Here is a 15,678-nt window from a genome sequence, read left to right on the forward strand (position 1 = left end):
CCTGTAAGAAGAGTAAACTTTCGCCCAAACAGGTACTGATGAAACTTCCGAATTCCAAAAACAATTCCTAATGCCTCACGTTCGATTTGGGCGTAGTTAGTTTTCTGCTTTGCTTAGAGTGCGTGAAGCAAAAGCAATAGGTCTCTCTTCTCCCGAAGGCATAATGTGTGACACGACTGCTCCCACTCCATAAGGGGAGGCATCGCAGGCCAATTGCAGGGGTAAGGATGGATCAAAGTGCGTTAGAACTTCAGAATTTAACAATGCATCCTTAGCTTTGTTTAAATGCAACATCACAGGCTTCAGTCCACTTCCATGCCTTGTTCTGCCCAAGGAGCTCGTGAAGTGGTTTTAGCAGTGTGGCTAACTGTGAGATGAACTTTCCATAATAGTTCAGTAGTCCTAGAAACGAGCGCAGCTGGCTTACATTTCGTGGTGGGGGAGCCTCCACAATAGCTTTAACTTTTGCAGGGGCCTTATGAAGACCTGCAGAATCGATGATGTGTCCCAAATATTCAACAGAGGGCTTGAAGAATTCACACTTGTCTTTGCGAACTCGTAGGCCATACTCTTCCAATCTTTGTAGGGTAGCCTCTAAATTCTTTAAGTGATCCTCTTCATTTCTTCCAGTGACCAGGATGTCATCCAGATAGCACTGAACTCCTGACAAGCCACACAAGATCTGGTCCATAGCTCTCTGGAACAGGGCGGGGAGCCGATGTTTATTCCGAAGGGTAAGGCGACAGTATCGATAAAGCCCCTTATGAGTCACAATAGTCAACAGCTCTTGGGACTTTTCATCGACGTGCATCTGTAAATATGCTTGACTCAGATCAATCTTACTGAACTTTTGTCCCCCAGCCAGGCCTGCGACGAGGTCATCGATGCGGGGAAGCGGGTATGCTCTGCACACAACACTGGGTTGACAGTGACTTTAAAATCCCCGCAAATCCGGAGAGAGCCATCTTTCTTCACTATTGGAACGATAGGAGTGGCCCATGAGCTATGGGTAACTGGTATTAGGACTCCATTGGTGACCAGGCGATCCAGGTCTGCTTCAACCTTTGGCCTGATGGCATATGGCACAGTTCGGGCTTTCAGATATTTTGGTGGACTGCCAGGTTTAATGTTCAATGTCACAAGTGATTTCCCTTCATACTTCCCAAATCATCTCCAAAAACAGCAGCATGTTTCCTTAGTATAGGGGTTAGACTGGTTTCTTCTTTAGTCATCCGGTGCACACTTCTGCCCAGTTCAGTTGAATCTTCCCAAGCCAAGACCTACCCATTAAGGCTGGGTAGTTACCTCTCACCACAAACAGTGGCAATCTAGCGGCCTGTCCATTGAGCTCCACCTTAACATCAATAGTGCCCACCATGGGCACAGCTTCTCCCGTATACGTCTTCAGAACAGTTTTTGTTGCCTTAAGTGGAAGATGCTGTAACTTTTCTTTATACACAGTCTCAGAGACCAGCGAGACAGCTGCACCGGTGTCCAGTTCCATGCGTATAGGTTTGCCCTCCAATAAGGGGGTTACCCAGTATTCATGTGAGCCCGCTGCCAAAGACAAAACATGCAGTGGCACTTCCTCTTGTAATAAGGTGTCTCCTTGATCATCCTGGGTCTGCTCTAGAGTATGCAAGGTTCCTCTTTTTGTCGGCCAGACCACAGGCCTCTTTTTCTTTTGTTTACAGGCACACTCATTGTGTCCCTTTTTGCCACAGTGTCGACACACCAGGTCCTTACACCAGCATTCTGATGCCTGGTGTCCTGGCTTACCACAGCGGTAACATTCTTGACTCTGCACAGTTTTGTGGGTCGGTACTTGTGACACTTTTTTGCACCCTAGGGGGTGCACCGATGTAATTGTGCCTCCCTTGTAGCCATTCCCATGGAGACAGCAATATCAACAGCCTTCTGTAAGGTAAGCTGAGCCTCTGTCAGTAGGCGCTTCCGTATAGCTTCACTGTACAGGCCACACACTAACCTATCACGCAGGGCATCATTTAACATTTCTTAAATTCACAGTGTTCTGCTAGCTTCTTTAGAATGGCTACAAATTGTACAACTGTTTCATCTTCCTTTTGGTCTCTTTTGTGGAACCTATATCTTTCAGCAATTACCAGTGGTTTTTGGGGAAAAATGGGACCACCAGGATTTCCACAATGTCACTGTAAGATTTAGTTGCTGGCTTAACAGGGTGTAGTAGTAAGCTGTGTAGCAGGGAGTAGGTTTTAGCCCCTACAACACTTAAGAATATTGGCACCTTCTTCGCTTCTGTAATGTCATTTGCAATAAAAAAAAGCTCAAAACGCTCAGTATACACATGCCACTGCTCTGTATTCTCATCAAAAGGCTCCAGGGGCCTGGTCAGAGTACCATGATTTTTTAGTTTCACTTTCACAGTCAGTGCAAAGAAGCAGCTTTTTTTCTTTGTTTGGTCTTTACCTTGACTTCTACTTCCTTCTGTTACTGGAGCAGCACCAGGATCCCACCCTCGTCGCCAGTGTTATATCCTTGGGGCAGCCGGAGTAGGAAGCAATCACTTGAGGCCAGAGAGCAGACAGCTAACCAAAACCTCCATTTTATTTACAGACCATAATACTCTAACTCAGTTGCCATAGCAGCAAAAACCATGACAACCAAATACACAACACTAACAGCATAGGAGCTCCTAGTTCCTATACCTTAACCCACACCTGTCCCTGGCAGTTGGCAGGAGCAATTGTGGGAAAATTCTGCCCAGCCCCCTGTAGCTGGAGCATGCTCAGTACGGACCAAATCTTTGGAGACTCTAGTTGCCTCTCAAACAAGTCCAGCTCTACTGAGCATGTGTGACCTATGATTTTTTCCCCAAAGGCTCATAATTTGGCCAAATTTGGGTGAATTTTCATAGGGCTAGCAAAAGACACATCCCTGTCATTAGAGTGACTCCCCAGCCATATTTCAAATTCCTCCTCTAGAGAATGGATGTGCTAAAGCTTTTCAGCAAAATGGTTCTGAGAATTTTTTTACATGGGCAAATCAGCGAATTTTCCCTGATTTCACCATCAGAAATGGCTGAACTATTTCAACTGAAATTTTCCAAAAATTTTCAGTCTGAGGGCAGACACCCAGCATTGAAAATTTCAACCTGAATGGTTAAAGTTTAGCAAAGTGAAAAGCAATGGAAAACAAAGTCAGATAATAGAAAGTATTGGCACCTTTAACTATAGGAAGCCGTGTTAACTCCAACTGTAAGTATTTGGTGAAAACTTAATTTGGCTTACCACAGGTTGTGTTCTTAAATTTGTCTGGCTAAGCTGGGTTAGTCCTGGATAGGATTTGGGTGAGAGTCCTCCAAATAAATGCAGGTTCTTGCAGGAAGTGAAGATGATGATTCATTAGGTGGCACTCTTCCAGCTGAGTGCATATTGGCTTTGGGGACACCATGCTATTAGAGATGTGCTGTGTTTTGGGTAAGATAGGAACCAATTTGTGAGTATTTGAGGCTGTGATGAGGTGGGGTGGGGGGAATCAAACAGCAGCATTCACAATAATAGGTCTGTGTGTTTTGGTTTTGGCCGGGGGTGGGATTGGACAAATGTTAGTTTGGGTAATTTCATTCTACCTACCAACCCAATTCCCTCTGTAGTTTTGATTGGCTGTGGTATTTGTTTTCACTTCCTGCCCTAAACTGTTATGCAGTTTGCTCTGTTAAACATCTGCTGTGTTCCATCCCAGAGTCGAGTGAAAGTGATTCATATGTACAGTATATACACCGTAGTTCATAAAGAGCTTTGGCATCCTTCAGAGTGAAAAGAACCATGTAAAGGAAAGATGATACTTATTACATTATTTTTATAACTACCTTAGCAAGAACATTAGCTTACTAGGAAGAAATTGCATGCTACTTTGACTTCCATGTGAAAAAAAAACACTTCAGTGATTTCTTTTGGTTACAAATATGATTAAACAAATGACCTCCTGACTCATTAATTAAGGAGCTTTAGTTAAACTAACTTTCTTGGATATCAGCAATAATGTGCTTTTTGTGTTGGGTTTGGAAAAAACCACATGATGCTGAAGAATTGTACCTTGTCCTTTTAGAACATTCTAGTCACATTTTAAATAACCTTGCTATTGAACTGTTGACAAAATGGACAAGACAGGTAAAATAGCTGAATGGCCTCTGTGAACACTCTCCCAAAGTTTACAAAATTGAAGAGGAACAAGACATACCCAGGACAATACCATATGTGCCCATAATCATATATCAGAAACCAGACTCAGAAAACTACATCTGTCTGTAGGATCAAGTTCAATAAAAGGCTGTTTTCATGGGGGCAAACTCAATAGTGTTTGCCAAGTGAGCACTAACATGAAAATCTGTTTTGACTACTGGGGATACACGCTTCCTTTCCCTGTCTTCTGTTCCTGGATCCTGTTAATTGTAGCTCAGGGTCAAACAACTCATTGCTAGTGGCTTACTCCAGCCACTGAACAGTGTTTTCCCTGACAATGAATTGTGGAAATAAGTCTGAAGATCTCTTCCACTAGCACCTGAACTAAACTTAAACACTGGGAGGTTTGTCTCTTCAAATCAGCTGTTTTCTTGGGAATCCACATACCATCATGTAGAAGATTTCTTTCCCCCAACTCCCTCCTTTTTAATGTGGTCTACGTTATAATGCAGAATGCATAGACTCAAATCATGGTCCCATACACAAAGCAGGAAATGGGCATTCAAGGACTGGGGTGAAGGTGTCTCTCAATCCAGGGACAGGATACACAGCCTCTGTGTCACCTCTGGTGCAGCCTCAAGGCTTTGCTGACAGCTGCAGCCCACTGTAACTATATTTGGCCAATGAATTTGTATGGTTGCTTCTCCTGGTGTGTCCCTTTCTCATTCTGAATCTCCTCCCACTGTGCTGTTGCAGAAGGTGCCCCTAGAGAACAGTGCTCCATGGTACAGCATCCCCTTGCACAACCTTTCCCCATTCAGACTGGTTCACATGAGATAATGTTATCAGTATGTATAACATAGTATGTATTTGTATCCTAAAGGCAAATTCTAAACATTATCTAAACATATTTTGGCACTACAAAGAGACTTGTACATTACAGATAAATATGACATACATTTCTAATCAGAGTAACTTTAGAGATTATTCCTTCCCATAACATCTTGCTACACAGTACCTAAAATTCTGAGTCCATTTCCCTTGTTCAGATGAAAGAAATGTAGATCAAAAAGTTAAGAAAAGTTTGCCCTGAGGTTCTCAACCTGCATAGGATTCTGCATATAGTACCTAGGGATTGTGCATGCTCTATAAAAGGTTATTCCTCGTTTTGTTTTTGTTTTTGTTTAGAAACATCATGCCTCAAACCTTTCCTCAGCCTCTGAGAACATTCATCCCCTGAGAACATTAATGCCTTTATGATTGTGTAGATCAGTTAGGAATAGCCTTTTCTAGATCTTTGTGAAGAATCTTAAAGATCCCTACTGTGTGTTCTTCTGTAGTGGATATTAACTTCCCTCTTTCTTTGTGTGTGCATGTGTTGTATTCTTTTCTTCTAGATATTGATTCTAATTATTTCTTAAAAGATGATGTAACTTGTACTGCTACTTGCTGATTCTGCACACTTCTATGAGTTTGCTCTCTTCAGGGTATTTAGAAACTCTATTTGTAGTAAGGAATGAGTCTGTACCATTTTTTAAAGTTTAATTACAGTGCAGGCTTTTCAAAGGCTTATAAAGTTACTAGATACTGAACAATCCAGAGGGTTTCATGTTACCCAGAGACCTCCGGTAGAGCAATGCATAATCAAAGAAGCCAACATGCTTGTTTTTTTTCCTTTCTCTTTCCAGATACTAGTGAGAAGTAACAACCTCTCTGATAAGATCATGGTTTTATCAGGTAAAATTGAGGAAATCTCTTTACCGGAGAACGTTGATGTGGTTATTTCTGAACCAATGGGTTACATGCTGTTCAATGAGAGGATGCTGGAAAGTTACCTCCATTCCAAAAAATGGTTGAAGTCAAATGGTGAGTATGCCAGCACTGTTGCCCAGTGATGGATTGGGGAAAATGCCAGTTTTCAGATAAAGGAGACAAGAAGGACCTCCAAATGGTGGCTCTGGACAGCACTGGTTGGTGTTGTGTTTCACCACCTCCTGTAGGCTCTGTAGGAGTGGGAGTTGAATTTTCGTCCTTCATTTGAGCATGTTGGAAGCACCACTGTTACTATTTCATATTGTGATTTGCCGGTGAGCCCAGCTATTTGAGCACTTAAACTGTATGTGCTGGATGTGTTGCCCATGGCTGCCTCTTGTGTCATTCAATTTAATGTGCCACCGTATGCATTAAGGGTTGCCTCTCAGTTCAAAGTTTATAATGCAAAACATGATGGCAAGTTAAACTAAAATGCAAGGCAACTGAAGGAAGATAAAGACCTAGAGTTGGGCAAAGAATGGGAAACGTCATGAAAAATTTGTTCTTTTTTCTTTGAAAAAAAAATATGAAATTTGAAATGTTTTCACCAGCTCTAGTCAGACCCCACCCAAATTCCTAATTCCAAGGCCTCTTGGTACCACCACTGTTTTCCAGTGATGTGTCCAATCCAGCCAGAGACAACTGAGATCCACAGGTCAGTTCAATAGGATCTGTGTTTCAATATGTTACTGGTTGGAGAAGTTTTGAAGGAGGCTTCTAAATCCAGGGGCCTCCTGAGAAATTTCCTTGTAGGCAAGTCTGAACCTGCAGTTGCCATAAGTTATATTTCACTAGGTGAATTCCTGAAAACAAATTAAAAGATCACTAACATAGTTTTTGTTAAAAAGAGAGAGACTTTCTCATATGACACTGTGAAAAACAGGGTGTGGAAGTTGAAGACTTGTTTTTAGCATATTAAACTACTTATGGGAACATGGGCTAATAGGCTGAGCACAGGACTAGGAACTGGGAACTACTGGGAGTTAATCTTGGTTCTGCCACGGACTTGGTCTGTGGCCTTACAAAAGTCACTTCGGCCTTTGTTTTCAAAAGTGTCCATTAATTTTAGTGCCTCTGATTTTGGGTACCCATCTACAAACTATTAGGGTATGTCTAGACTGCGATGTAAGCTCAGGGTTAGTGGACTTGAGCCCACAGACCTTAGGCTTGCAAGCCCAAGGCTTGAGTGTCCACACTCATTGGTGACCCTAGGTTTACAGTTTCTGGACCCAGGCTGCAAACTTGGGGCTCCAGTGTTCACAGCGCATTACGCAGACTCAAGTCAGACCACCATGTCCCATGGTTCCTAGCACCCTCCCCAGCTGTGGCCACTCTAGCCCTCAGTTGACAGTACGGTGTGGGAAAACTTGCCTATTCACCCTACACATTACAGGAAGTTGTTGCTGCTGCCAAGTTTCCAACATAACCTGCTGTGCTATCTTTTGGGTTTGCATGCTCCCTGCAACTGGAGCCAGCAACATGGAGGAGTCACATTTGTGCTTGCTTGTACTTTCACTCAAGTTTCAGCAAACAGACAGGGCATCCATGAGATGCTGGTAGACATTCCGACATCGTTTTCTGACCTACAGAAGGCACCTGACGGGAGGAGGATGATACGCACATGGAAACATGGAAGACTTGAACTGGCTGATGCTGTTTGCGACTCTCAGTATAGGTGCTGATACCCCCTATGTAGACAAGTACTTCTGGAGCAGAGCCACAGGGACAGATCGGTGGGACCACATTGTGGTGAAGACCTTGGGTGAGCAGCAGTGTGCCCAAAATTTTCGCATGAAGAAAGCTACATTTCTGGAGCTTTGTGAGCAGCTTGCCCCAGCCCTCCAGTGTCAGGAAAAACAAAGGAGGGTGTCCACATGAGTCTAGAGGCAGGTTGTTATAGCTGTTTGGAAGCTGATTGCCTCAGAAACTTCTGCCACCATCTTACCCACAGTTGACTTTCCAATGCCAAATCGGTTAGCAAGAGACCTGTAGCAGTATGGGGCAATCAGGCATGTGATTTACCCAAAAGTGGTGGGCATAAACAATATTCCTGAAGTAATCGTTGGCTTTCCAGAATGGGATTTCCAAACTGGACTAGGGCCATTGATGGGACTCGTGCCGACAATTTGCTCTCCTCAAGAAGCACATGAGTATGTAAACCACAAAGTGGCCTCCATTGTCATGCAGGCCTCTGTGGAACACTGAGGCCAACTTATGGACACCGACATGGGCTGCACTGGAAAATGCATCATGCTAGGTTTTTCTGACAACTGGGAGTCTACATTCATGCATAGACTGGGACGCTCTTGCTACCAGATGGCATTGTCATAAATAGAGTTACTATCCTCACTGCTATTCTGGGGGACTCTGTGCACCCCCGTTTGCATTGGCTTATGAAGCCATCTCTTGATCTCACAGGCCCTGGCAAAAGAAGGTTTATTTATGCTCTGGGCAGCTGCAGAATGGTGATTGAATGTGTGTTTGGCAAATGAAATCCTGCTGGTGCTGTTTGCAGACCTGTTTGGATTCCAGTGTCATCAGCGCTGTCTGCATCACTGTGGCTTGCAGTGCTTTTCACAGTCTTTTTTAAGCCAAAGGTAAGCCATTTGCCTCTGAATGGAGCTATGACAGTAATGGATCGGAAAGCGCACCTATCCCATCTGGGGCAGGATGTGCCCAGGGAACACAAATCAGGGATGCTCTATGCTCACACATTATGGATTTGCATGGGAGAGTAGTGTGTTTTTATTAATGTGCTTTTACAATGGTTACAGTAAATGAGGTACAGCCACATCATGTAACGAAATGGGACTGTGAGGGCAGGGATTGATTGCCATGGATTGTACTTGTGAATGACATAAGTGCTTATGAAATGGGGAAGTGGGTATGTGGCAAGAACTGTAGATACACAGTATGGCATGATGTAGATAAAATGTATTGAGAAATAGCATTTGGATACAACTTACCAGTTGTCCTTTATCATGTGTTTTATCTTTATTATGTGAAATACAGCTTATATGATGTGATGCCGTAATGGTAATTAAATGTCCTAATAAAAGAAAAGCCTTTATTTTTTAACCTGAATGAGAAGAAAAAAGTGCCAGGCAGGCCAGCTGTCATTCACATGCCAAAACACCAGTAATAAACCAACACCAAAACCATTAATAAAACACAGTGCATAAACTGCACATTAAATGGTAAAACATTGCTAACAGATAAACCCTCTGCTGTTGTGTGTACCCCGGCACCCTGTTCTCCTTTCCTTCCTTCCACATTTGGCACATGCTTGGTGCCGCTGCAGAGGGTGGAGGCGTTTACAGGGGTGGGCATCTGCACATGTGTGGAAGCCTGCAGGGGGTAGGGAGAACTGCATGTGGTAGATTTGCTCTCTTCAGTTTCTTGTAAGTCCCAATTGCATGGGCCACCCAGCCATGGAATTGTTCAAAGTGTTCCTGGTCTACAGCACGTGGTTCCATGGAGGGGACCCAGGACATGGTGTGTGTGCAGCAGGAGCCTGTACTCTGGCAGCCACAAGCATAAGCAGCCTCTCAAACAGGTCTTTCTGCTGGGCTCTGTCATCACCCTCAGCCCATGTTCCTGCTACAGAAACTGCGCTGCAAGCCTCTCCTGATGCACTGAAATTCTGTCCTTTAGCTCAGCAGCCTGCCTGTGCCTTTCTGCTTACTTTGGTGCTGCACCCGCTTGTTGGCACTGTCCAGAATGTCCATGATAAGTTTATCATGGAAACACTTCTGCTTGGACTGGTCTGTTACAGTTCTACATCCCGAGGACCTGCTGCAGTGGGCCCATATTGCTGAGGTGGAAGGACCAGCAGAGGTTGAAGGGCCAAAAAGCAGACATCAAACAGTACATTATTGTTTCAGTGCTTCACAACAGGTTCAGTAGGCAAAAGTGCCTTGTGGAATCTCCAAGGCCAAAAAATGATACTTTGAAAAAGTGTATCCCAGAAGCTCCGTGGACACAACTCAGTTAATCACAGTGAAAAGACTGCACAAACAATGATAAGTTACTATTTATAATTGGTTTTTGTTTAAAAATTGTAGACCTGCTTGGTCCTTTGGATGGGGTGGAGGAGTATGTCACAGAGATTTTCAGACTTATGGTGACAGAGCTGCACATCTATGAGTGAAGTGGGCTGGCGACTTACAGAAGGGGGTGGGGACAATATGCCCTTCATTGAAAATTTGACTACCTGTCTAGAGTTTCTACTACAGGAAAAGTTTGTGGCTGTCAGTGCCCAGGACTAGATCAAAATTTATGAGTGAATTAACAGGATACTGCATTAGCATCCAAACGAATTACTGCCTCCCCATGGCTCCTGGTGCAAGCTGCTCTGAACACATTTACCCTGGGACTACAAGCAAACGCACAGGAACTCTCACAGAACTAAACAGCCAACCCCTCCCCCCAGCACGTTTCTGGACTTTATAAAAACCCTGGCCATACTTTGGGCATAGATTTCATCACTCTTGGATTGTATTCAACCTTCCACACTTCCAGCTCCCACCCAACCTTTTCTCTTTTACAGGTCGCTCTTAACGTTGTGCAGTGCCTGATTTGCATGGCATGGCATTCTGAAAGGCAATATAAAATTCTTACTTTTAACACCCCAGCACATCTCTGTAAGAATGTGCAAGTTTCCAGTAAAAAGTTAATTTCAAACGCTTGTTTCGCTGTTGTTTGCACTTCTCAGTCTCCATTTTGAATTCCACCTGGTGGTTTGGGGTGCAGAGGGGCGATGCCAATGTACTGCCAAGCAGTCCACCATTAGGAGATACTTGCTGCTGCCCACGGCTTGTAATACATTTTTCATTTGGGTCATAAACTGGAAATCCTTCCAACCCCCTATATTAATAACAACAAACATGGCACCAGAAACTTACCAGGCTGAGCTGTTCCTTCTGCCTCTTGTGTGTCTGCTGCCTGTTCCGTAGCTGGCTCTTTCTTGGGGGGGGAGGGGGGGCATCAAAAAGCTCCTCTGAATAGAGACCCAGAATGTGCTGCCGCTACTCTGGCAGCAGAGCCTCCTTGGGGACCAGTTTGAGCACAAGAGTCACTTTGGCAGCCTCATCTGGCACTTACTGGCTCCTCTCCAGTCCTAGAGTGGATTTAGGGATGAGAAGGTCACTGTCCTGGCTGACCAGGATGTTGTGAAGCACTGGTGGCTCAGTGCTCAGCACAGTATCCAGCACCCAGTCAAACTCCTTCAAAAAGGGGCAGGATGATGGCGAATTCCTGTCGTTCTTGTACTGCTTAATCCGCTCCCTGCACTGGTCCAGTGAATCCCCAATGCTGCAAGCTTCTTTCATATTTCCTGGTACTGTATGTGTCATCATCCCTGGAACTCTTACTAAAGTCACTTTGCTAAAGTGCTTGCCTCGCACCGGAGATTAACCAAAATCTGGCTGCACTTCTTTGTCCAGCTAGCAACATGATTGGCAAAGGACTTCTTCATGTCGGTGGCCATTACAAATGACGGAGAAGATTCACTATGCTCGCAGCTCAGCAGACAGAATAAAATGGAACTGTTAAATGCGGGGCAGCTGTACTTGAACCAAGGGGTGGCTTCCCTTTCCTGTGTGTTGATTAAGAAGACCATCCTACGGGATTGTGAGATAAGTTTTCAGACTCACAGGACCAAAGTCTGGGGGGCCTGGGCCTGATCTTCATCAATACTGCAATAGATGGAGTTTGGACCCAAGTCAAACCCTCCACGCTGCAGGGTCCTGAGACGTGGGCCCAACCCTGAGTCAGACAGAATTGTGTACAGCTGGAAATGGGGTTTGGGCTTAAGCATGCATCCAAGCCTGGGCTTTCATTGCAATGTAGACATACGGTAGAGCCTGATTTTTTCAGAAGTGTTAATGACTTGCAAGTGCCATTATCTTCAGTTGGAGTGTGGGTGCTTCGCCCTTCTGAAAATTGGGCCCTTTGGAATTAAAGTTGCTCACTTAAAAACTAAGGGGATCAAAAATTAATGGACACTTGAGGATGTAGGCCTTAATTTATCTGAATCTGTTTCCCCATCTGTATAATGTAAATGAGACTCATTTATATCTACCTCACACATGAATGGTAGTTAGAATTAGTTATTATTTGCTGTGTTGTTGTAGCTGTGTGGATCTCAGGGTATTAAAGAGACAAAATGGGTGAGATAATATCTTTTATTGGTGAAAGAGACAAGCTTTCAAGCTGCATCGATCTCAGATTTGAAGAGCTCTGTGCAGCTCCAAAGCTTGTCCCTTTCACCAACAGAAGTTGGTCCAATAAAAGATATTACCTCGCCCATCTTGTTTCTCCAGAATTAATTATTGTTTATAGATGACATTGAAAATGTAAAATGCTGTATAAGTGGCAAGTGTGTAGTAGCAGAAGCTGAAGCAGCATGGTCTCACGAGCAATTTAAAAAACCTTTAATCCCCATCCCAGGTTTTACTCTGCAGAAGTATTAGTATTCTCTAAGCAGCAGGTCTTAAAAGGCATGTTTATTTACTGAGTGGGTGTGTGATTCTTTTTGAAATTCCTGTGGTCCCTTGCTACATGTTGTATTTGCAAAAAGAAAGCCATTTGTTCTTTCATTTGTGCACCACATTTTGCACCAGTTAAAACATGTTTGAAGAAACATGTTCCAGTCCAAAAATGACTATTGTATGGCTCCTGCTCCCCATTGATGCACAAACAACAGTGTGCAAAATATTTCTTTAATGTTTTTTTTTTTAAATCTTATCAAGCATCCTAATCCAGTGCCCACTGAAATCAGTAGAAGAATTCCCATTGACTTCAGTGGCCATTGGATTCAGTCCCTAATTAATATAGGTCTGTAAGTCATGACACCTGGATCCTTTTCCCGGCTCTGTCAATAACTTGTTGTGTGAGCTATGTAAACTTCTATATGCCTCAGTTTCACCACCTGTAAAATTGATATAAAACTTCTCTTTACATGTTTGAGCTTTATTTTATTAATGCTTTGTAAAGTGTTTTTGAGATATCTGGAAACAAGGTTCCCATGTAATTATTATGTCAAGCTGCTAATGCTAGACCCCTTGAGGATTACCTAGTTGGTACTCTGCAGTTTGATTTATGATGGAGTCTGTTGACATATCTTCTGTGATAATATCTCTGGAAAGAGTTGTGAATATGGTCAGCTCTAAATAAGCATGTTTCTCCAATTGTGGAAATGGTGAAAAGGTATTTTAGAGTAACATCCAGCATTTTACTTAATTCAAAGAAAGAGAAAATGATTTAAATGTCTAATATAGGAACATAAAACTTATAATGCTTTATCATTCTTGGCAGGCTTCTGAAATATCCTGACCCACTTCATAAGTGGATATTTTTGTTATTGATTGCTTTAACCTATAACTGCATTTCAAAAAACTACATATTATTACCTGTAATGGGATTTGATGTTAGTCTGTTCGAGGTACAAACCAATTATTGCTTGCTGGTATTTTCTGTACATATTTCCATAGGGCTAACCAGACATTTGAATTTTGCTACTGTATATTATCTTTTGTTTACTAGGAATGATGTTTCCAACATTTAGTGACATTCATTTGGCTCCTTTTTCCGATGAGCAGCTCTACATGGAACACTACTCCAGAGCCAATTTTTGGTAATGATTATGGGTTTTTTAAAAAATTTTGCTTGGAGACTCAGTAAAGGTTTTAAAATGAAACTAATTCTTGTAATCTGAATGAAGTGAAGCAAAGCACATGGCAGAAAATCCTTCTAATTTTCCATGCTCGCTTCCTTTAACCTGATCCACAGCTATGCTGTGTGAGCCTATCAGATCTCGCAAGAGGAGCAGGGTCTGGCTAGGTCAGAGCTAGGATGGGAAACCACGTCCACTGAGCTCTCAAGAGCTGCAGAAAAAGATGTATATGAATCCATAGTTAGTAGTTGCACTTCTGTGTCAGTAATAAGCCAGTGCCCCAGGATGGCACTTGAGGGATGTTGAACAAATCAGTCTCCTGACCATACACAGATGTCAAATATCCAGTGGCGTTTTTCATAGAGACAAGGTATTGACTTCCATATCCTGGTCAAATTCTAAGTCAGTAATTACATTCTGTCTACCTAAATTCCTCTTGCAACTGCAACTAGAAACAACGGTCTTCACTTCTTGCCCTAAATTGTTGTTAATGCTGGGGTACACTGTTAAACAGCTGCTGTGTTCTACATCAGAGGTGGCTCCATTTCAACAATGGGCAAAGGAGTCTCTACCCATTGCTCACATACCTAATGTGGTGGTAAATGGGCTTAATTAATTGTTGACAAAGTTTTTAGATCCTTGGATAAAGACATGCTATGGAACTATGAAGATTAATAATTAGTAACCTCTTTTGGAGACCACAGATATATCCCCACTTCCAACCAGTCCTTAGGTAAGAGAAAGTGATAGGAATTCTAAAGGTTAAGTCATTTGCTTTAAATCAATACATTTACTAATTACCTGGATTAGGAATAAACTTTCCCTATGGATAGGTCATTACATAATTATCCATTAGGGGATTTCTCCCACCTTCCTCTGAGGTATCCCTTATGAAAAGGTGGTATACAGTTTAATAGAGATTAAACCAATAGGGTTGTATAGAAATTGCTCTGAAATCATGTAAAATTTAATAGAGACTTTTGGACCAGATCCTCTGCTAGTGAAGTCATCAATTGCTGATTTACACCACCTGAGAATGTGGCCTTTATCCTTTCTTTAGGTTTGTCAGGCCATCCTGTAGAATTCCATAATAGGCATATAGTTCTTCTATGAAACTCCATAGGATGGTTCAAAAAATCTATAGAGAGACTATTGTTCTCTATTTATATTATCTTGGTCTCTGTTAAAATTCTATAAGACATTTTTATAATGTACCATGTGGTACTGGCCAACATCACAGAAAGGATAGTGCATTACGTGGACAAGCTGTCTGACCTGGTATGGAAACTTTTATGCTTATATGAAAACTCTCCACCTGCTTTAGAGACAACAGTGATGCTTGTCAATGTTTCTCTTCAATGTAGCAGCCTAATTCTCTGTGTCCAAAACACTGTATTTTAGTTGAAAATGTAGGGCCAGAATAGCGTAGCTGAACTTGAAGTACCTTAGTTCGAACTACTCACCCGTCCAGACGCCGCGGGATCGAAGTCCGCGGCTCCCCCGTCGACTCCGCCACCGCCGTTCGCGGTGGTGGAGTTCCGGAGTCAACGGGAGCACATTTGGAGTTCGATATATCGCGTCTAGATGAGACGCGATATATCGAACTCCAAGAAGTCGAACGTTACCCACCGACCCGGGCGGGTAGTATAGACGTAGCCATAGATTCCAAAGCAACCATTGTGACCATCCTGTATAACACAGGCTACAGAACTCCGCCAGAATAATTCCTTTCGAACTACAGCATGTCTCTTTTTTTTAAATCTTGATTTTAAAATTGTCAGTGTTGGAGAATCCACCATGACCCTTGATAAATTGTTCCAGTAGTTAATTACTCTCACTGTTAGAAAAAAATTAGGCCTTATTTCCCATCTGAATTTTGTCTAGCTTCAGCTTCCAGCTATTGTATCTTGTTATACCTTTGTCTACTAGACTGAAGAGACCGTTATCAAATAATTGGTCCCCACGTAGGAAGTTATAGACTATGATCAAGTCAACCTTTAATAATCTCTTTGCTAAAATAAAGAGATT

General features: G+C 42.8%; 1 protein-coding gene across 6 annotated transcripts in view; it reads left to right on the forward strand.

The window, feature by feature from the left end:
• LOC123373178 (histone-arginine methyltransferase CARM1-like) overlaps positions 1–15,678 on the forward strand; it is a 135,905-nt gene that overhangs the window by 87,792 nt on the left and 32,435 nt on the right. For all 6 annotated transcript variants that reach the window (XM_045022021.1, XM_045022020.1, XM_045022022.1 and 3 more), the window contains 2 exons: positions 5,852–6,029; positions 13,521–13,611. In XM_045022021.1, coding sequence (XP_044877956.1) covers positions 5,852–6,029; positions 13,521–13,611 — 269 coding nt within the window. The remainder of the gene's footprint in view (positions 1–5,851; positions 6,030–13,520; positions 13,612–15,678) is intronic.

Source organism: Mauremys mutica, chromosome 6, assembly GCF_020497125.1.
Source record: "Mauremys mutica isolate MM-2020 ecotype Southern chromosome 6, ASM2049712v1, whole genome shotgun sequence".
Taxonomy (NCBI): Eukaryota; Metazoa; Chordata; order Testudines; family Geoemydidae; genus Mauremys; species Mauremys mutica.